General features: G+C 38.8%; 1 protein-coding gene across 1 annotated transcript in view; it reads right to left on the bottom strand.

Annotated features, from left to right (window-relative positions):
- The window catches only part of TTC3 (tetratricopeptide repeat domain 3), a 111,225-nt gene that overhangs the window by 39,360 nt on the left and 54,439 nt on the right, over positions 1–17,426 (bottom strand). Inside the window, exons 24-33 of the mRNA XM_019655763.1 lie at positions 17,361–17,425; positions 16,195–16,331; positions 14,404–14,730; positions 12,804–13,055; positions 10,498–10,544; positions 9,490–9,546; positions 8,437–8,504; positions 6,250–6,414; positions 3,664–4,714; positions 2,643–2,708 (exon numbers count right to left, since the gene is read on the bottom strand). Of these exons, the coding sequence (XP_019511308.1) occupies positions 2,643–2,708; positions 3,664–4,714; positions 6,250–6,414; positions 8,437–8,504; positions 9,490–9,546; positions 10,498–10,544; positions 12,804–13,055; positions 14,404–14,730; positions 16,195–16,331; positions 17,361–17,425 (2,235 nt within the window). The remainder of the gene's footprint in view (positions 1–2,642; positions 2,709–3,663; positions 4,715–6,249; positions 6,415–8,436; positions 8,505–9,489; positions 9,547–10,497; positions 10,545–12,803; positions 13,056–14,403; positions 14,731–16,194; positions 16,332–17,360; position 17,426) is intronic.

The raw sequence follows: 17,426 nt of genomic DNA on the forward strand, positions 1-17,426 counted from the left end.
GGTAGCCCATGGCAACCCACTGCAGCAGGGGCTGCAGCCTATGCCATCACCGGTGACACACGGCAGCCCAGCTCCAGGTTAAGCTGTTGTTGTTCAGCATCTCAGCTGTAGAGGGCAGTGTCACTGGCCCTCATATGTGGGATCCGAACCGGGGCCCTCTGGTGTCCCAAGCCAGCTCTTAACAACGTGCCACTCGGCCGGCCCTAAATGTAAATGTTAAAATAAGGCCTGGAGGGCTGAAGATGAAAATATTAACATGGGTGATGGGAATATAGATCACTTTCAATTTCTCTTTTGTAATTTTCGTTATTGTTCATTAAAATACTATACTGCCTTCCCCAGAAATTTACATTTTTACATTCTTTAAATGATATATAAGTAGCTGTTTTAAATTTCAATGGGGTTGGGCATCTTTTTATATGTTTAAAAATCATCTTTTTTTATTATGGATTATCGATTTACAACCATCTCCATTTTTGTGTTAGGTTATTAATCTTTCCTTACTGATTTACAGAAATGTTATATGCTAAGCAATATGTTAAGGAAATTAGTTCTCTTAGGCTGCAAATAATTTTCCTAGTTTTTTATCTGTGATTTGATGTCACGTGTATGTATATCTGTTCACATACAAATATAAATATATAAAGGCTTTGCATATTATATATATATATTATGTGTGTGTATATATGTGTGTCTTTATATATACATATACATACTTTTGTATATGTACATACTTTTTGTCATGCTGTTTATTAACCTTATTAAAAAAACTTTGTTTTCTAGGTATTTTTGTCAGTCCATTTTAAAATATTTAAATCTTTGATCTACCTGAAATTTATTCTGATATATGAAAATGAGGTAGGAATCCAAATTAGTTTTCGCTAGATGGCAACCTATTTCTCCTAACACCATGTATTTAAAAATCTATTTTTTGCTCACCAATAGTTACCATTTTTATTATATTTTAAATTTCTATATTCTTCTGTTCTATTGGATTCTTATTTTAATAGTCTGTTAGTACATATTTATATTATGTTTTGATACTTGGTTGTACGGTTCCCTGATAGTTTTTTTCATGGGCGTTCTTGATGGTTATTGTTTCATATGAAGTTTAGAATCAATCTGTCCAGTTTAAAATCCTGTGCAGTAGCCAATCATCAAAGTGGCACCCAAGACCCTCACCTCTTGGTATTCACACACTCGTACCATCCTCTCCTACAATGTATCAGGGTTGGAGGTTTGGTTTGTGTGGCCAAGAGAAGTGATAAGAGTATGACTTCCTAAAGTAGATCATGAGCGCCACTGCTACTTCTGCCGTGGGCCACCCACTCTGGAGAAATATGAGGACACTTAAGCAGTCTCATGTGGAAGTCCACAGGCAACTCCTGCCCTCTGCCAGCCCTGACTTGCCAGCCAAGTGAGTGAGCCATCTTGGAAGCAGAGCCTCCAGCCCCAGTCAACCCTTGCAGATAACTGAGCCTTGGTCAATATGTGGACTGCAACTCCTGAGAGATCTCCAGAACCACCGCTAAAATGCTCCTCTTCTCATTCAGAAGCTGTGTGATAACAAATGTTTACTGTTGTTTTAAGCCATTAGGTTTTAAGGCAATTTGTTATGCAGCAACATGTACCTAAGACATGCTGTTCACGTTTGTACTGGAACTGTGTTAAATTAAAAGCTCTAGGGGGAATCAATCTCCTTACAATAATAGGTCTTCCTAGTCAACACCTTTTCATTTCTTTAAGTCTTCTGTGTGTTTCTCAGCAACATCTTAAAGTTTTCTTTCATAGTTTTAAGCATTTTATCTTTTTGTTTCTACTGAAAATGGAATTTCTTCTTCTAGTATACTTTGCAACAGGTGTCTGTATATGGAGAAGTACTCTATCCCATCCCCTTTCTGAATTCTCTTACATTTTAATATTGGGTTTTCAGGTGATCGTTTTGGATTTTCCAGGTGTACAATCTTAGCTTCTGTAAATAATAACACGTATACCTCCCTCTTTTACAATCTTATTTCTTTCTCTTATCTAATTTTGTCAGCTGATATCTTCAGGATAACAGTAACTACTAACAGTGATGTTTCACCTTTAAGTGAGATGATGCTTTGCCTTAAGAGAGAAAGGCATTGGCATGGTGAGAAGTAGTCATCTATTTATTCCGTTTCATCATGAGATTTAGTCAAGAAAGTGATTTGAATTTTATCCAGTACCTTTTCAACAACTACGGAGTTGGTCAAATAACTTTTGTCTTAAGATATACTAACAAAGTAAATTATATTAATAGATTTCCTAATTCAATCATTCTTAAAATGGTGAAGGTCTTTGTAGTACTTTCTATAGCATTCATGTGAATAAGCTCTTATTCATAAATTAATACAGGCTCATTATGCCAGCTAAGCAATAAAGCCATTATACTGAGAAATAAATAAGCTAGAAAAAAACTTACCTTTTCTTTGCCCGTCCTTCCCAAATTTCAACAATAAAAATAGAGCAGTAATTTTTTGGTTATGTTCTAAAGCTTATTCCATGATAACGTTTTATATAGAAGTGGATGGCTCCAAAATAGTTCTAGTCAGTCATTCCTACCTAGTTAAATTAATGAAAATTAAACCTTTGAACAGTCGAGTACAATTCTGACTCACCTGTTGTGCCTCAAAAGGCTCATACGGCTCAGTATTGACTTCTTGATGCGTTATACTCCAAGACACCTTTGGGGCAAAACAAACACTCAAATTCAGTCTATTTCAACTGCTCTGTAAAATAAATCCATTATGTGATATCATTTAAAAACATGGTTAAAATGTTTGCATTTTTTTTTTTTTTTACAATTTAGATAATGCTCTATGCTTTTTACAAATACAAGTATTAGGAAAGCACTATCATTTACAATTAGTAACAAATGAAAATGATTTTGGTTCATTACGCTTAACTATTTTTTCAAAGCTTTCTAGAAGACAGAAAACTTAATGAGGGGGAGGATAATCCAGTCAGGGTTTAATGAATCCATGCCCTATAAAGTTAACCATCGAGGAGCCTAAATTTATTCTCTTGCTTGTTTAGAAGGAGCTTACATTCACTCCCTGTTGTTTCTCTCCATCTGACTGTGTCTTACCTCCCTTACTCCTCCCCGGTTTTAGCAGGAGAAACTGGGCATGTGTAGCCCAGACTCTCTTTTTCCCTTCTCTGGGGAGCTGCCTGTGCATTTTCCCTCCTTCTCCACGCAGTAAGTCTTACGGGGCAGGCACCCCAACTTGGGAGGCCTCCTGGTCCAGCACTGCTATAACCGGGTGGGGAAGCCGGTGTGCTGGGGGATCCCGGTCAGGACATGCACGCTCTATAGAAACAGCCACATCGTCCTACTGTGCCTTTAAAAATGACTAAGTGATGCTTGGGCTCCATCTACTGATTCTCTTATATTATTTCTCAACTGGTGCAAAACTTGGGTAAGGAAGAAGGTACTATATACTAGGCACAAAAATTCTTTTTGACCACATTATCTGTCATGCCCTAGAGATCATATTTTAAAAATATTTTTAGGTGAAAGCTTTAGTAACTATTATAGAGTCCACCATTTTAAAGAATTTTGTCAACTGAATGGCAATGCCAAATGAAAAAAAAATTTAACTCCATTATTAAGCCAGCTTTTTTCTGTTGAAGTCTTACCTGTATGGCAACCACCTGTGTAGGTGGAACATCTGTTAGTTCATCAGTCCTTTCTGGGTTTACGTCCCCATTGCTGGCAGAATTCCCACAGTGGCCATCCTTTCTGCCAGGCTCATCCTGGGCTGTATTGGCATCATCTGTGCTACATGGTGACTTTACCGAGGTCTCCAAAGGGTCCTGAAGGATCTGTGTTTCAGGGGCAACCTGGTCACCAGGGCCACGCTCAGCATTCAAATGACGTCCCTCAAAACACACAGAAGCCCTTTTAGCTGGTCTGTCAATGGCTACAAAAGATGGCGCCACAGGTATTGACCTCTGCAGATGATACTCCGAGGGGATGCAGACCAGAGGCGTGTAGACGCTAGTGTACTGGGGCAGAGTGGTTATCACGTTTATGTATGTTGGCGGTGTCTGGGTAATGAAGGGAAGGTAGGTACAGTATCCTGTGACCACATGTGCGTGAGTCCAGTAGGTTGGTTTCATATCCCCAGGAACTGGTTTGGGGGAGTTAGAGCGGGCTTGAAGGTGACTTGCATCCTCACAGGCTGGTTTAGGGGAAGCAAAAGCAACCTCTCTGTGCGTCTCATCTTCAGAAACTGACCTGGGAGAATTTTCCAGTACTGGTTTCGGCTCCTTGGCTTCACAGGCTGGTTTGGGAGAAGCAGCAGAGACAGGTTTGGACTCATCCTCAACAGTTGGTGCTGAAGACACATCTGACACTGGCTTGGACTTTACATCTGGTTTAAATTCTCTAGCGGTTGGATTCAGTGGGAGTTTAGCTCGGAAATACTCTCCTGTTCTCGACATTTCCTCTACTTTTGTCTTAATGTTTTTCTTCTTTCTCTTTTTCTTGAGCCGTAATGCAACTTTCTTCAATGCAATACAATTGTCGATCACCACAAAACGAGGACATCCCAGGAGGAAAGACTTCAAACCTCCGGCTTTTTCTAGTATCTGTCGAGTTTCTTCTGGGAAGAACTCATATTTTTCAGAGAACATCTTGTTACTCATATCCAAGGGACCTTGTTCCTCCAACAACTGAGAGAAATAACTTGGAAAAAATTTGCATTTACATAAGTTATTATAAGAAATTACTTGTGCGTGTTTCATTTGAAAAAATACATTTCCTAAAAAATTCTCCCAAAGCAAATACTATTTCGCTTTCAGCTGATATCTCAACACCTCCCCAACAAACATATTATACTGACATTAAAGCTGAGAAAGGCTATCTAAAATGTTGTTTCCCTCTCAGAAAATAATCCTTTAAAAAATTTTAGGAAAAAACAAAAAGGCATAATAAGGGGATTAATCATTGTTAAGCTAATCATCACATGTTTACTTTCGAAAATTCAAAGAAAGGTATAACTTCCTATAACTTCTTGACTTTCTCCTATTTTAAGATATAAATTCTACCTCAAAATACAAACAAATCAGCCTATTTTTTCTCATAAAGTTATTTAATTTCTTCCAACTAATAATGGCAATACATTCTGTAAAAAGCAAGCTTTTGACAACTGCAGAGTTTAGTTTTAGTTTTGGGTGCTTAAAGCAAAGTCTAGCATATTTTAAAAAATATTAGTGTATTTTTATAGCTGTTTCCATGTTGTCATTTCTGGAAATGCGATTTTCTCAGGACTTCAACCCTAAAGAAAAAATAAGGAAGAACCTAAAAGCATATAACCAGACTGAAAAGGAATAATGTAACTGAGGGAAATAGAAGAAATTACCAAATTATGGATGAGTGACAGGTTTTCCAGAATAGTTAGCTTTCAAATTAATTTTCTGCTGCAGACCTTAGCCCTTATTTCTTTTCTTAAGGAAGGCATCACACACCTCTTATTAATGCCAAGCTCAGAATGGCAACTGCTTCCTAGTTTTTCCTGTAGTCTTTATTCCATTATTTTATGCACCCAGCTCAGACTTGTCTTAAGTGTTAATTTTATATTCACATTTTTAATCCGAAAGTAACTCACACCAAAGTTACTTAAAAAAGTCTGTTTCTCTTTTATAAGATCTATGTCAGGAAGTGAAGTCTCCAACACAAAACAGAGACACAGGGTTCTATGTCTGTATTATCATCCCGGCAAACAACTATTATCTCGGCAGAAGTATTAATATACTGAGATCCTGGTATCCTTCCCCCAGTAAAAGGGTAAGACTTCCCCGAGCTACTAGACGCATGAGACGCCAAACAGCTGCGTCCATCAAGATAAGGACAATGATATCAAATAATCATACTATTACTTGTCAAATGTGTACCTTGGTATTCATGATAAAAAGATTATGGCTGGAAACTTTCTGGGTCCGATCGGGACATAGCAGGACAGTTTTGGAGTAGAAAGTATCTACATTAGCAGCTCAAACTGACAAAACTAATAATCATTAGGATTCAAAATTAATAATTAAAAACCCTCAATTATATTTGCATAATATTGGACAAACGCTGTAAAAAGACTTTTCTTCCCCAGAGTTGGGGAGCCAATAAACCATTTCTTTAATAAATATAAGGGACACAAATTAAACACCTTAAGATCTTCAACTGTCAGCTTTGGTATAGAAGAGTAGTACGAAGGTTAAGCTACTTACTCATACAGACTGGAGCATTTCTGCTTGGGGTTAATGTCCCACAGCTTCTTATTCCGGACCACATATTCATGGCTGTGCTGTTCGTAGAGCGCCTCAAATTCTTCCACATCTTGCCGAAGATGGTCGGGCACCACGAATGGGCCTGTGGGATTTGATGGATTGCGTCTGTGGGTAAAAAAACAAATTTGTGAATACTAAGTTTTTAGGTAACCCAGAATATTTAAGTTACAATAAATGTAAAGACAGTAACATATTACTCAGCATTACAATGCAAAAAAAAGAAAAAACAAAAAACAAAAAACACTATCAGAGAATTTAATGCAGAAAAGTTACCCTTCCACAATTACAGTCAAGAGATACATGTACCTGACTATTGAGTAAGCACTATTTTCTGAGTAAGCACTTTTAATTAACTACTTACTCTTGCCACCAAGTGCAAAAATTTTAAAAACTCTTAATAAGTAAAATAAAATAAAATGCTGCATTAACGCTAGCTTGTTAAAACGAAAAATAAAACATTTTATTACAACTGCTATTAATTTATAGTGGTTGGAAAAATTGTATTATCACCTCTAATTCCACTATCTAGAGATAATCACTAGTAACATTTGGTATTCATATCCTTCTATTTTTTTCTGTGCATGATTTTGTCCATATGTTACTTTTCTTTCTATAAAAGTGGTATTAAACTGCATATACTGTTTTGTTATCTTCATATTTCATGTAGAAGTATATTGTTAACATTTTCCCATGTCAATAAATATTCTATGGCTTAAAAAAAATTTTTTTTTTTAATTGGGTAATTGGGGGATGGGAACAGCGCTGGGGAATTGGGGGAAGGGGAACAGACAAGTTGCTGTCGTTTTGTTCTTCAGTCTAGTTGTGGAGGATGTTGCTTCACTGGCCCAAGCTGGCACCATCATTGCGCTCTTCCCGGGCGAGGCAGATCAGTTGCCGGCTTCTGGATGGCCGCTCACGCTGGCTGCTGGCTACACATGGTAGCCCATAGCAACCTACTGCAGCAGGAGCTACAGCCTACGCTGTCGCCAGCGACTCACAGCAGCCCAGCTCCAGGTTGAGCTGTTGTTCAGCATCTTAGCTGTAGAGGGCAGTGTCACTGGCCCTCATCTGTGGGATCTGAACCAGGGCCCTCTGGCGTCCCAAGCCAGTTCTTAACCAATGCGCCACTCGGCCGGCTCGAAAATTTTTTAAATTAAAGTGAGATTGAAACTGGTAAAAAGTACTTAATAAAAAGATGTAAAAAATAAAGGTGTAAGACTCTAGTACTCTAAAAAGATGTCACAGTTTGAGTGTGGGCTTTAACCCAGGTTGCTGGATAGAAATTCTGGCTCCGTGACGTACAAGATTTGTGTTCTTGGGCACATCACTCAGCCACAATGTGCCTGAGTTTCCTTATCTGTGAAATGAACATAATAGTAATAATACTTATCTCTTAGGGCGAAAGAGTGGATTAAATGAGTTTATATATGTCAAGCTCTTACAATAGTACTTGGTATGTGTTATCTGAGTACAGGTTATTATTATTTTAACTTAAAATAATTCCTCCATTTAAAGAATCCATGAAAATGACTGTGTGAAACACTGTTACTACAAGTCCTTTGAGACAAGGGAAAAAAGAACCAAACCTTTATGGGGGTTTTTAGCCCAAAAAGAAATAGGATATAAAAAAGTCACTGCAACTCACTAGTTTTATTTCTTCTTATGCCTATTTGCTTCTTGAAAACTCAGCTTCAACAACCAGATGTTATCAAAACTCACTAACATCTATGGTGAAACCATAACCTCATAGAAAGCTTCCAAAACATCTTCCGATCTCCTATTAGAGCAAATATGCTAGTAATTAGCACTAGGACATTTTCGTCATTGAACATTTTAAAGAATATTTTCTATCTTGCACATAGTAGGTTCTCAAATTTACCAAAGGAATGGCATCAGCCCCGTGATGTTTTTTTTTTTTTTTTAGCCCCGTGATTTTAGTGCAGTTTGTAAGAGTTCTTAATGTTGATAATCTATGCTGTAAATTCAAGATGGGTCACATCAGGTTGTCATAATAGATGTATATCTTTAGAGAAGTCAGGGAGATAAAACACAAGTTTAAAGTAATACCACTTACTAAGTTAAAACACTAGAGTTAAAAGAAAGCAAACATTTTAAAATTGTACTTACTTATGGTCTTCTGCGAGAGTTTCACTATTAGTTGCTACTGAAGGTGTTCCAGACCCAACTAACATAGGCTGGTTTAAAAGATGAAGAATGACAATGATTTTTCTATTTTAAAATGACCATTAAAACTGATCAATGCGTATATAAATGTGCATGCAAATTGCCAATGAGAGTTATCTAAATTTTCTTGTGAATAGGAGCACATAACAAAAGTTACAACAGCCATAAATAGGCCCAAATTAACATTTAGGTAGCTTCCAACAACCCCCAAAATTTTAAATGTCACTTAGTTTAAACTTCCATTTTAGATATACTGAAGACATATAGTCAAAATAAAGAAAGGTTTATTGGATTATAAGTTGCTCTCATCCTCCCCTAATATGTGTTTGCTTTCTCCACCCCTGCCCCTTATATGACCTCCCCCAAATAATTGAGAGCCATGAAGAACCCGCCATGAGATTTAAAAATAATGCCCTAGTTACTTCATGGGCTTGGTGCGGAGCCTTGGGTGACAGGAAGGGAGCTATCAATTCTGAGATTCTGTTACAATGATTAGTATTTACCACCTTTATTTTGAATATTTTTAGGTAATAACTCTATTAGTTATTGATAACAGGTATCATGTCTTAAACAGATGATGGCCCCGGGGCACAGGGGAGTCGAATAACTTGCCCAAGGTCACATAGATAATAAAATAATAATACAAATAATAATTGGTAGAGAGCCAAGATATACGCTCAGGTCTATCTGACCCCAAAGTTGCCTTGGTCCCCTGCTCCATGACCATCCATACAGAGGTCTACATTATGACAATGTTTTCACTCAGAAATATTTAGAAAATAAAAAGGACAATAAAAAAAGTCTCTTTTAAGAGTTACTTATATACAATATGAACCTTAAATTTCCTCAAAATGTACAAGATTGACAAAATATCTTTAGGTTAAAACGCAGAAAGTCTTCTCTACAAAATGCTTCAAAATATCCCAAGAATTGGTTCATTCTAATTTACATATTCAATTATTTTAGATAAGAATTAATATAGGAAATACTCCATACCTTTGAATCTTTTGGCTTCTTTTTCTTGCCTTTGTGTTTTATCTTCGTAGAATTAAACTAAAAAATGGGGAGAAAGAAATCATTAAATACTCAACATACTATGAAGCTACCATAAAGATACCATGCCAATTTTCATAGACCAGTCATAATTTGAATTACATAAAATGTTTCATAAAAATAATACTACAGTGTGTCAGCCCTGGTGTTATGATTTATAACAGAAATTAAGAAAAAGTTTAATGATGCCTAGTGTTATAACTAAAATTACATTGTTCCAACACTTTTATACTCATTTTCAACAAGGTTTATGTCATTTCAAGAAATCAGTCAGACTTTTAAAGTAATTCCAGTTACACACGAATAGTGTGTTAATGATTTTCCTTTTACTGAGGCACACTAAGCTTTCTACGCCTGGCCAGACACTGGGCACAAATAGTGAGTTTAGAAGCATTTAACTTCTCATGAGGTCACATTAGCTGTGTCTCCAGAGTTAGCCAGGCAATGCCTGACAGAGTGGATGAAGACAGAACTTCAAGGACAGGTGACTTAATCCTAAAAAAGCAGTCAACAGCTTCTTTCTGTTTGAAAATTGCCACAACGTACTAAGGAAGGAATTATTTTAACTTACACTCAATTTGGAACCACTCAAAATGAAGTCCCTTTGTTTTCCTTACAAAGCAAAATATTAAAATTTTCATCATTACAGATAACTTCAAGTCTATGCTGGGAAATGACTCAAGAACTCCTTTCCGATTTCTAAGACTAACACTTATTTTGTAAAGCTTTATGGCCGTTGTCTACTGTAAGCCCGAGTTTGCTGACAGATGCTCCAATTCCAAGAGGAATATTGGGCTTAACTTTCCAATGAAACAGAACACGTTACCGGAAGTCCCCCAGATTGGTTCTGGAGTGCCAGCTATGACGGAACTGAACACTGGCCAGGTCTTGCTCTCTTCCTCCGGCTAACACAAATGAGAACATAACATTTAAAGATATCAAATTACTTACGGGCACGTCTCCACTGTCTTGTTTCCTCAGTACAGTGCAGCGGCTGTCTGTAGGAAGACGCAGGTGGTTTTGTGAGGAAATGAAATATTTACATTGCCATGCAATTCACTAAAGCCTTAAAGAAAACCACCCCAGTATCATGAACCTCGACATGTTCTATGCCTTACTTGGCTTTGACACAAGTCTAGCTTAGAAATCTAGGGCCAAATGGTTAACAGAATGGGAGACCAACTACCAACCACCACCACATTTCAGTCCATTTCAGCATAATTTGAGTGTCTTCTGGAAGCCAACCTCTGTGCTAGGTGCTGGGAGGACAGAGATGTGTACAACAGTCCCTGCTGGCCACATGCCCATGTTCAAAAAAATGACCAACAGGACAACAGCTGTGACCCATTGAGCTCAGTGCCACAGTACATGCCGCAGAAACAAAGCGGAGGGAATAATAAAGTCTTCAAGGGGAGAGGCTCACGGAGGACCAGGAAGGGCTCTGGGGAGGCGGCGGCTTGGAATGAACAAGCAAAGGAGCTGGAGGAACGGCACAGGCAGAGGCAGGCGGCAGACAGCACAAGGCAAGGAGCGGGGTGTTTACTGAGGGCAGATGGGGAGGGTGACAATGAAACCGATATCTGAGGTGAATTTAATCTGTAGGCAAACTAAGCAAGAGCTTCCTAAACACAACAGTTATAGGATCAGACAGATGTCTCCAAGTGTCACTAGCAGCAGGCAACAGGAGAGGAATGCTTGGAGGGGGAGGCTTAGAGGCAGGGGGACTAGTTTGGAGCCGATCGTCATAGTCTAATCACGGAAGGTGACTCAGGTCCTGACCTGGGAAGTGGGACGGGCAGGAAAGAACAGACCAGTGACAAAGCTTATTTGGACTGCTGACAAACTGGACAGAAACAGTCACAGCTGGATGGCCTGTGCATTTCAGGTAAAGAACACAGAACAAGGAAAAATGCACCCGGAGAGGGAACTGTGTGCTTTCTAGTCATCTTGTTGGGATCCAAACATGGCTTTGTCAGCTCAGTCTCAGGACAGCATTTTAGCAGCAGCAGCAAACTGGTGCCAATAAATTCAGGCTAGCAAGGAGGCTGTCACCTCTGGTCATGAAGTGGTGTTCTGGAAAACTGTCACCTACATTTGAGTGCAGGCGTTTCAGTTCCTGATACTTCATGACATGTGACACGTTTGTAAAGGGCCAGGCTTTTTAACTACAGCAGGAGACTTAAGTTTTAACTCCAAACAATATACAAGACTTCTGATGCTGAGGAAGGTGTGTGTGTGTGTGTGTTTGTTTGTGTGTGTTGGGGGGTGGAGGGGCAGCATTATAAAACATACATATAGTACCAAAGATAAAAATTTGAACTTAAAACCTAAAATATTAGAATTCTGAACCAAAATGGGACCACACAGATTACTGGCTCCAAATGCTCTCATTTTAATGATGAAGAAACTCAGAGCCAAGAGAAACTAAGGAATGAACTACTAGCTATCCTATTCTGTCAAACTGGACTCCAGGCCCTTGCCAGATTCTGCTCCATCCTCTCTGAGCCGGCATGTCACCCTGTCCAACTCCACCTCCATGTTCGGAGCCCAGCTTGGGCCCCACCCCTGCAGCAGGCTTTCCTCTCCCCCAAGGAGAACACAAGTGCTCAATCCTCCGTCTGAGCTTTTCTGGTCCTCTTCCTGAGCTTACTCCCACATCACACTTATATTCACCTTATTCCCTTTTGGAAAGCATTAGGTCCTTGAGGGCAGGGACTAGCGTAAGCATCTCTGAATCCCTTGGTAACACCTCGCACTGCCTTGAAGCAGTGGTGAAACAAGGCTTTTAATGACATGGGTTAGGGAGGACGCTGGGCCACAGCCTCCTTTCCCAGGCGCCCAGTTCTAGGCTCTTCCCATCCCAACAGAGCCATTGGTCTTGGACTCTGCAAACACCACCTACTTCTGCAGCCCAGTGCTTTCTTCACTGCTACAAATCAAACCATTTCTTTAAAAATTCCGTCAATTTAATACGCAATCTTTGCCATGATGCTGACAAGATATCTAAGACGAGAACAGTAATGGTCTAGTCAGTGTAACGTACCCATCGTATCTCTCCAACACGTAGCTCAATAGAGTAAAAAGGCTTTAGGACATGGAAAAAAAATCCCTATTTTTAATCACTAACCTCCCCAAATATGCTGGCTGTGCCATAATAATTCTCACTATTTTCTTTGTTAAATATTTAAATAAATGAGGTCCCTCACTGATTTTTTTCCCCCAAGACTAGATATAAAACTGAAACTTGGCCCACATACCCATTATATCAAAGAATTCGTCTAAAGCATTGTGCAAAGCTGGGAACTTGTCTCTGTGCTCTTCCAGCAGCCATATCAAACACCGTGCCTCCTTCAAGGATGTTGGTTCATAGAAGTACTCAAGCTGCTTTCCTTCTATAGAGTTCAGTTTATGTCCATATTTCTCATTCCAGAGAAAAGTCATGATGCTAAAATCAAGCTCTTTAAGAGGTGCTCCATAGCGAGAAAAGAAAGACCCCGTGGCATCTAAGCCTGTAATAAAAACCAAGTCCAAAATCAGAAAAAGGGAAAATCACCTATTGTAACAAGTTTCACATCTTTGAAAGCTTACATTTTCAGTGAAAACACGTAAATACTTGAGAACTTGTTCAAGCTATGCTGCATTTTGGAAACACCACTTAACGTTGATATGCTAATTACAATAAGTCTTACCTATTAGTTGAATAAGGTGGGCCAAAGGCCTCTATTATTAGTTATTTTTATCAGACTTAGGAGAAGAAAAGCATTAAATTCCTTTAAAAATATAGCAATAACCTTTTCACTAACTCATAATGATTTTCATTCCAATTAGTACAAACTAGCAAGATTTTATAACGCTTTTCTGCATATACTCCATAGTAACAAAACAGCAATGATGTGCAAAAGCTCCACAAATGCCTTTCAGATAGGCCACTGGTAAACTCCTTCCCCAACACTTGTAGGAACTGCTCCACACCCCCCAAAATATCAGGCTTTTTACCCTCCCTACAAAAGTTAAGGCGGTCACCGTTCACGCCTTTATTCCCCCTTGTCCAAATCAGGAAAAGGGGTGGCTGCAACCTCCACACTGGTACTGAAAGGATGAGGAAGCCCTGCTACTTACTAACACAGCCACCAAAAAGCAAAGAATAGCTGTCTGTCTGTCGCCCCCGGGCCTCTTCTACAGCACCGGCACCTCGAACACGGGCCATAGTCCCAGTCAGCGAACGAAGCAGATTGCTGGGTGAGGATCAGCCTGGACCGCTGCTTCCTCCAGAGGGAACAGTTAGCATGCAGGGGTCATGTTGCATGAAACATCAGTATCTTTACACACCAGAATCAGGGAACACACAAAATACTCCTACAAGGTTTAAGGGAATTGCATGTGGAGAATTACCTCCTTCACACCTCCATCTAAAGCCCGCGTCAGAGCTCAGCGTGGGGAAGGCAGCAGGTCACATCTAGTTCTAAAATGTTACTATTAATAAATTTCCCATTAAGGAGTCTGACTACCATCCCGCACGCAATCCCCGAGGGCACAGACTGCTCTCCAGGCGATGTGCACCCACGGTTGTGCCTAGTATTCACAGTTTGCACTCTTACAAACAGCTCACTGTAATACAGGATTGGATCCTCCAACTGACTGAACTTTGTGTTTACACCTTTACAAAAAGTATACTGTAACCTATCTATAATATAACCTAAAAATTGAGAGTTGGGGGGGAAATGGTATTCTCAACCACACAAATTTGTAGACCTCCATTTAAAACGATCATAAACGATGACAGGAAAGTGAAAAGGATTCGAGGCCCTTCCCACCCGCCCTTCCCACTGAGCTGTCTCTAGGATTGACATGACGCACCAAAGCTGTTCAGTGCCTGGATCCAGCTGGCTAATTTTGGCTCCACTTCTTTAAGCTCACTCAGAACATGCAGAAACATCCTGGTTTTCACTCTATTCTTTTCTTGAACCAAGTACCGAATGACATAGTCCACTGCTTCATTTAGGAAATTTCTGCTGGAAAAACAGGTGGTGTAGTCTTCTGTGCTTAAAACCTTCCAGGAAAGCAATTCTTTGAGAAGCTTGGACGTATTCAGCACGCCAGACTTGATCTTGTCGGCATACTGCTTTATGCACTGCAGAATTCTGTCGTTCAGGTACTGGCAGCTCTGAACGCTGGCTGCAGTTTCTAAGGAGAAATAACAGTGAGTTAAAGTGAGAGAATTTGCAAAGACATAAACTCAGAAAGAAATAACGTAACATTACTTAAGAATAGAAAACATGACTCCGATAGATTCTTTACGTTGTTTTAAATACACGACTCAAGAAATTTTATATTAGGAATATAAATACTTAATAGGGCCTCTGAACAGATATGAAAGTTCACGTTAAAACTTATCAAAAGTGGGCCGGCTGAGTGGCTCAGTTGGTTAAGAGCTCGCTCAAGAGTTTGAGCTCTGAGCAACAGTGGTTCGAGTCAGCCCGAGCTGAGCAGCCGCGGAGCTGCCAACAGGTGGCGGGATGGCTCAGCTAAAAAAACAAAACAAAACAAACAAACAAAAAAACAACTTATCAAAAGAAGTGCCGTATCCCCTTCACTCTGTACCACTCGTGTAACATATAAAAATTTAGTTCCTCTAAAAACAACCCTAACCCAGGCTCATCAACTACCTAAACTTTACATTCAATAACCATGTTTAGTCATTAGGAATACAAAGGGGTTTTTTTATTTTGTTTTTGGCGTTTAAGCGATCATTTATTCAGTTATGAATCGAACTACTATTTGGCAGTTGTTGTATTATTCGTCTTATTGTTGGAGCCTCAGTCGCAGACCTATGGACTCACTGCCTTCAAGCTGGAAAATATCTCAGACGCCTGTCTTCCCACCCGGACACCTCCCCAATGGACGGCCACGAGCCTCCTGAGGCATGGAAAGGTAAAACACAAACATTCACTGAAAACTTTTTCAGTAAGAAAGGTCATTTTGATCTATGAAACATTCATGGAATACTAGATGGAAAATCAAGGCAGCAAGAGGAAATATTTCATTTTGGAGATAGTCATTGTAGTGGAAAATGAGAATAACGCACTTCAACTCAAATCGGAAAGTAAACATACTGACCAACATGGCCCCGGGGACAGTAAAATTACCAGCAAGACATTCCCACGTTGATCAGGGAATGACGACGACGAGATTTACATAAAACAGAAGGCTGGATTAGGCAATCTCTTTGAATGGCTTCTTTCTTTGAACTCAGTGTTATTTCAGGTAATTAGTAGCTAATTTACAGTTCACTGTTTTAGAACTTAAATCCTCACAGTGGAGTTGACAGAGCACTGCCAAATGTACAATACTCAGGTTGGGTATTATTTCCACCTCCCATTCTGAGATGAGGAAACTTACAGAGTCTGCCCCAGGTGAGTAGCAGGGACATCTTCCGAACCCCTAGGTACCGCTTCGAAAACCAGTGTTCTTTATACCACCCCCTCGCCATCCCCGAGTAATAGGAGCCAGTGATCGTATCACAGCATTAACTGAAATCTAAATTTCAATTCGGTAACAAATAACATAAGGCTCAATAAGATGGGTATTTATATTTACAGTTTTTAAGCGAGAGCACATTATTCGTATCATGTTTGCACCTCAGCGTACCTTTCTGATCTTCAGTTTTGGGTGGATTACTTTCCCTTAAGTCTTCTTCCATTCTTTCTTGTGCTAATCTTTTTGCTTCTTGTTTTTGGATCTTTCTCTTCAATTTTTTGTCTTCTTTCAGTCTTAGCTTCTCTAGGCTGATAAACATTTACAATTAGTGACACGCCACCTTTGTTATAAACTCAACTACTTTTCCTTTGCCTGCTGCAGAAACCATTCTTAAAGCAATAAGTTAGAAGTTTTCTTTTTCAGTTAGAACATAGCCTGTATCTTCTGTTCAATATCAAAAACTGCTGACACATGTGGTCAATTTAATCTAACTAAGGGTACTTATTTCATGAAAACAAGAACCTCAATGATTGAGTGACTTTTAATTAAGGATGGCATGCACAGATGTTATTTTCATGTTTATAGGTTACTGCTTATGGTAAATGGGAATAATAAAAATTACTCTGCAAGATAATACATGTAAACACTCATTTCAAAGAAAGATCCCACAGTTAAATAATATTGTCACATCCCAATAATGGCCCACAACACCAGAATTTGGTTGATATGGTTACAATGAATTCTCTTCAACAAATAATTCTGTCCATCTTTTTTTTTTTTTTGCTTTTTCTTGGTCACCAATAATGAAAAAAATCACTTCTTAGAATAGAAAAAAGAGGCAGGACCAAAAAGTAAAGGAAAAAGGACTGAAACTATTTGATGTGAACAAGAAGATACAAAGAAGCAAATAATTTTGATAGTACATTTGTATATTTCAGAGTGAGAAATAAATCACTGGTTCAAAATGTTTTCTGAAGAGAGATAAAAAGAAAATATGCTCTGGAATTAAAATTTAAACAACTGAGAGCTAAATATTCAATTTTTATTTAACCGCCAAATCTATTAATCAAATGTCATTTCACAGGATCAAATGTTATTATTTTACTTATAAATTTAACCACTAAATAATGCCTCTGATTTAAGTTTTCAGTATTTAACCATTCCAGGCTAGCTCTGTTTTAAATTTCAAATGTCCATAAAAGTCATTTAAAAACCACTTATATGGATATGTGTGCACAGCCAATTTAAAAAACAGCATAATTTAGAAATCTGTGTGTAACAGAACTATATTCTAAGAGATATAGTTAAGCTACTGATTGATTGTTAAAAAATCTTACCTAGAACATTTCTGCTTCAGAATAGGTCTTGGAGGAACCTTTTCTTTTATGACCTTGTGTTCAAAC

Source organism: Hipposideros armiger, unplaced genomic scaffold, assembly GCF_001890085.2.
Source record: "Hipposideros armiger isolate ML-2016 unplaced genomic scaffold, ASM189008v1 scaffold_246, whole genome shotgun sequence".
NCBI classification, from domain to species: Eukaryota; Metazoa; Chordata; class Mammalia; order Chiroptera; family Hipposideridae; genus Hipposideros; species Hipposideros armiger.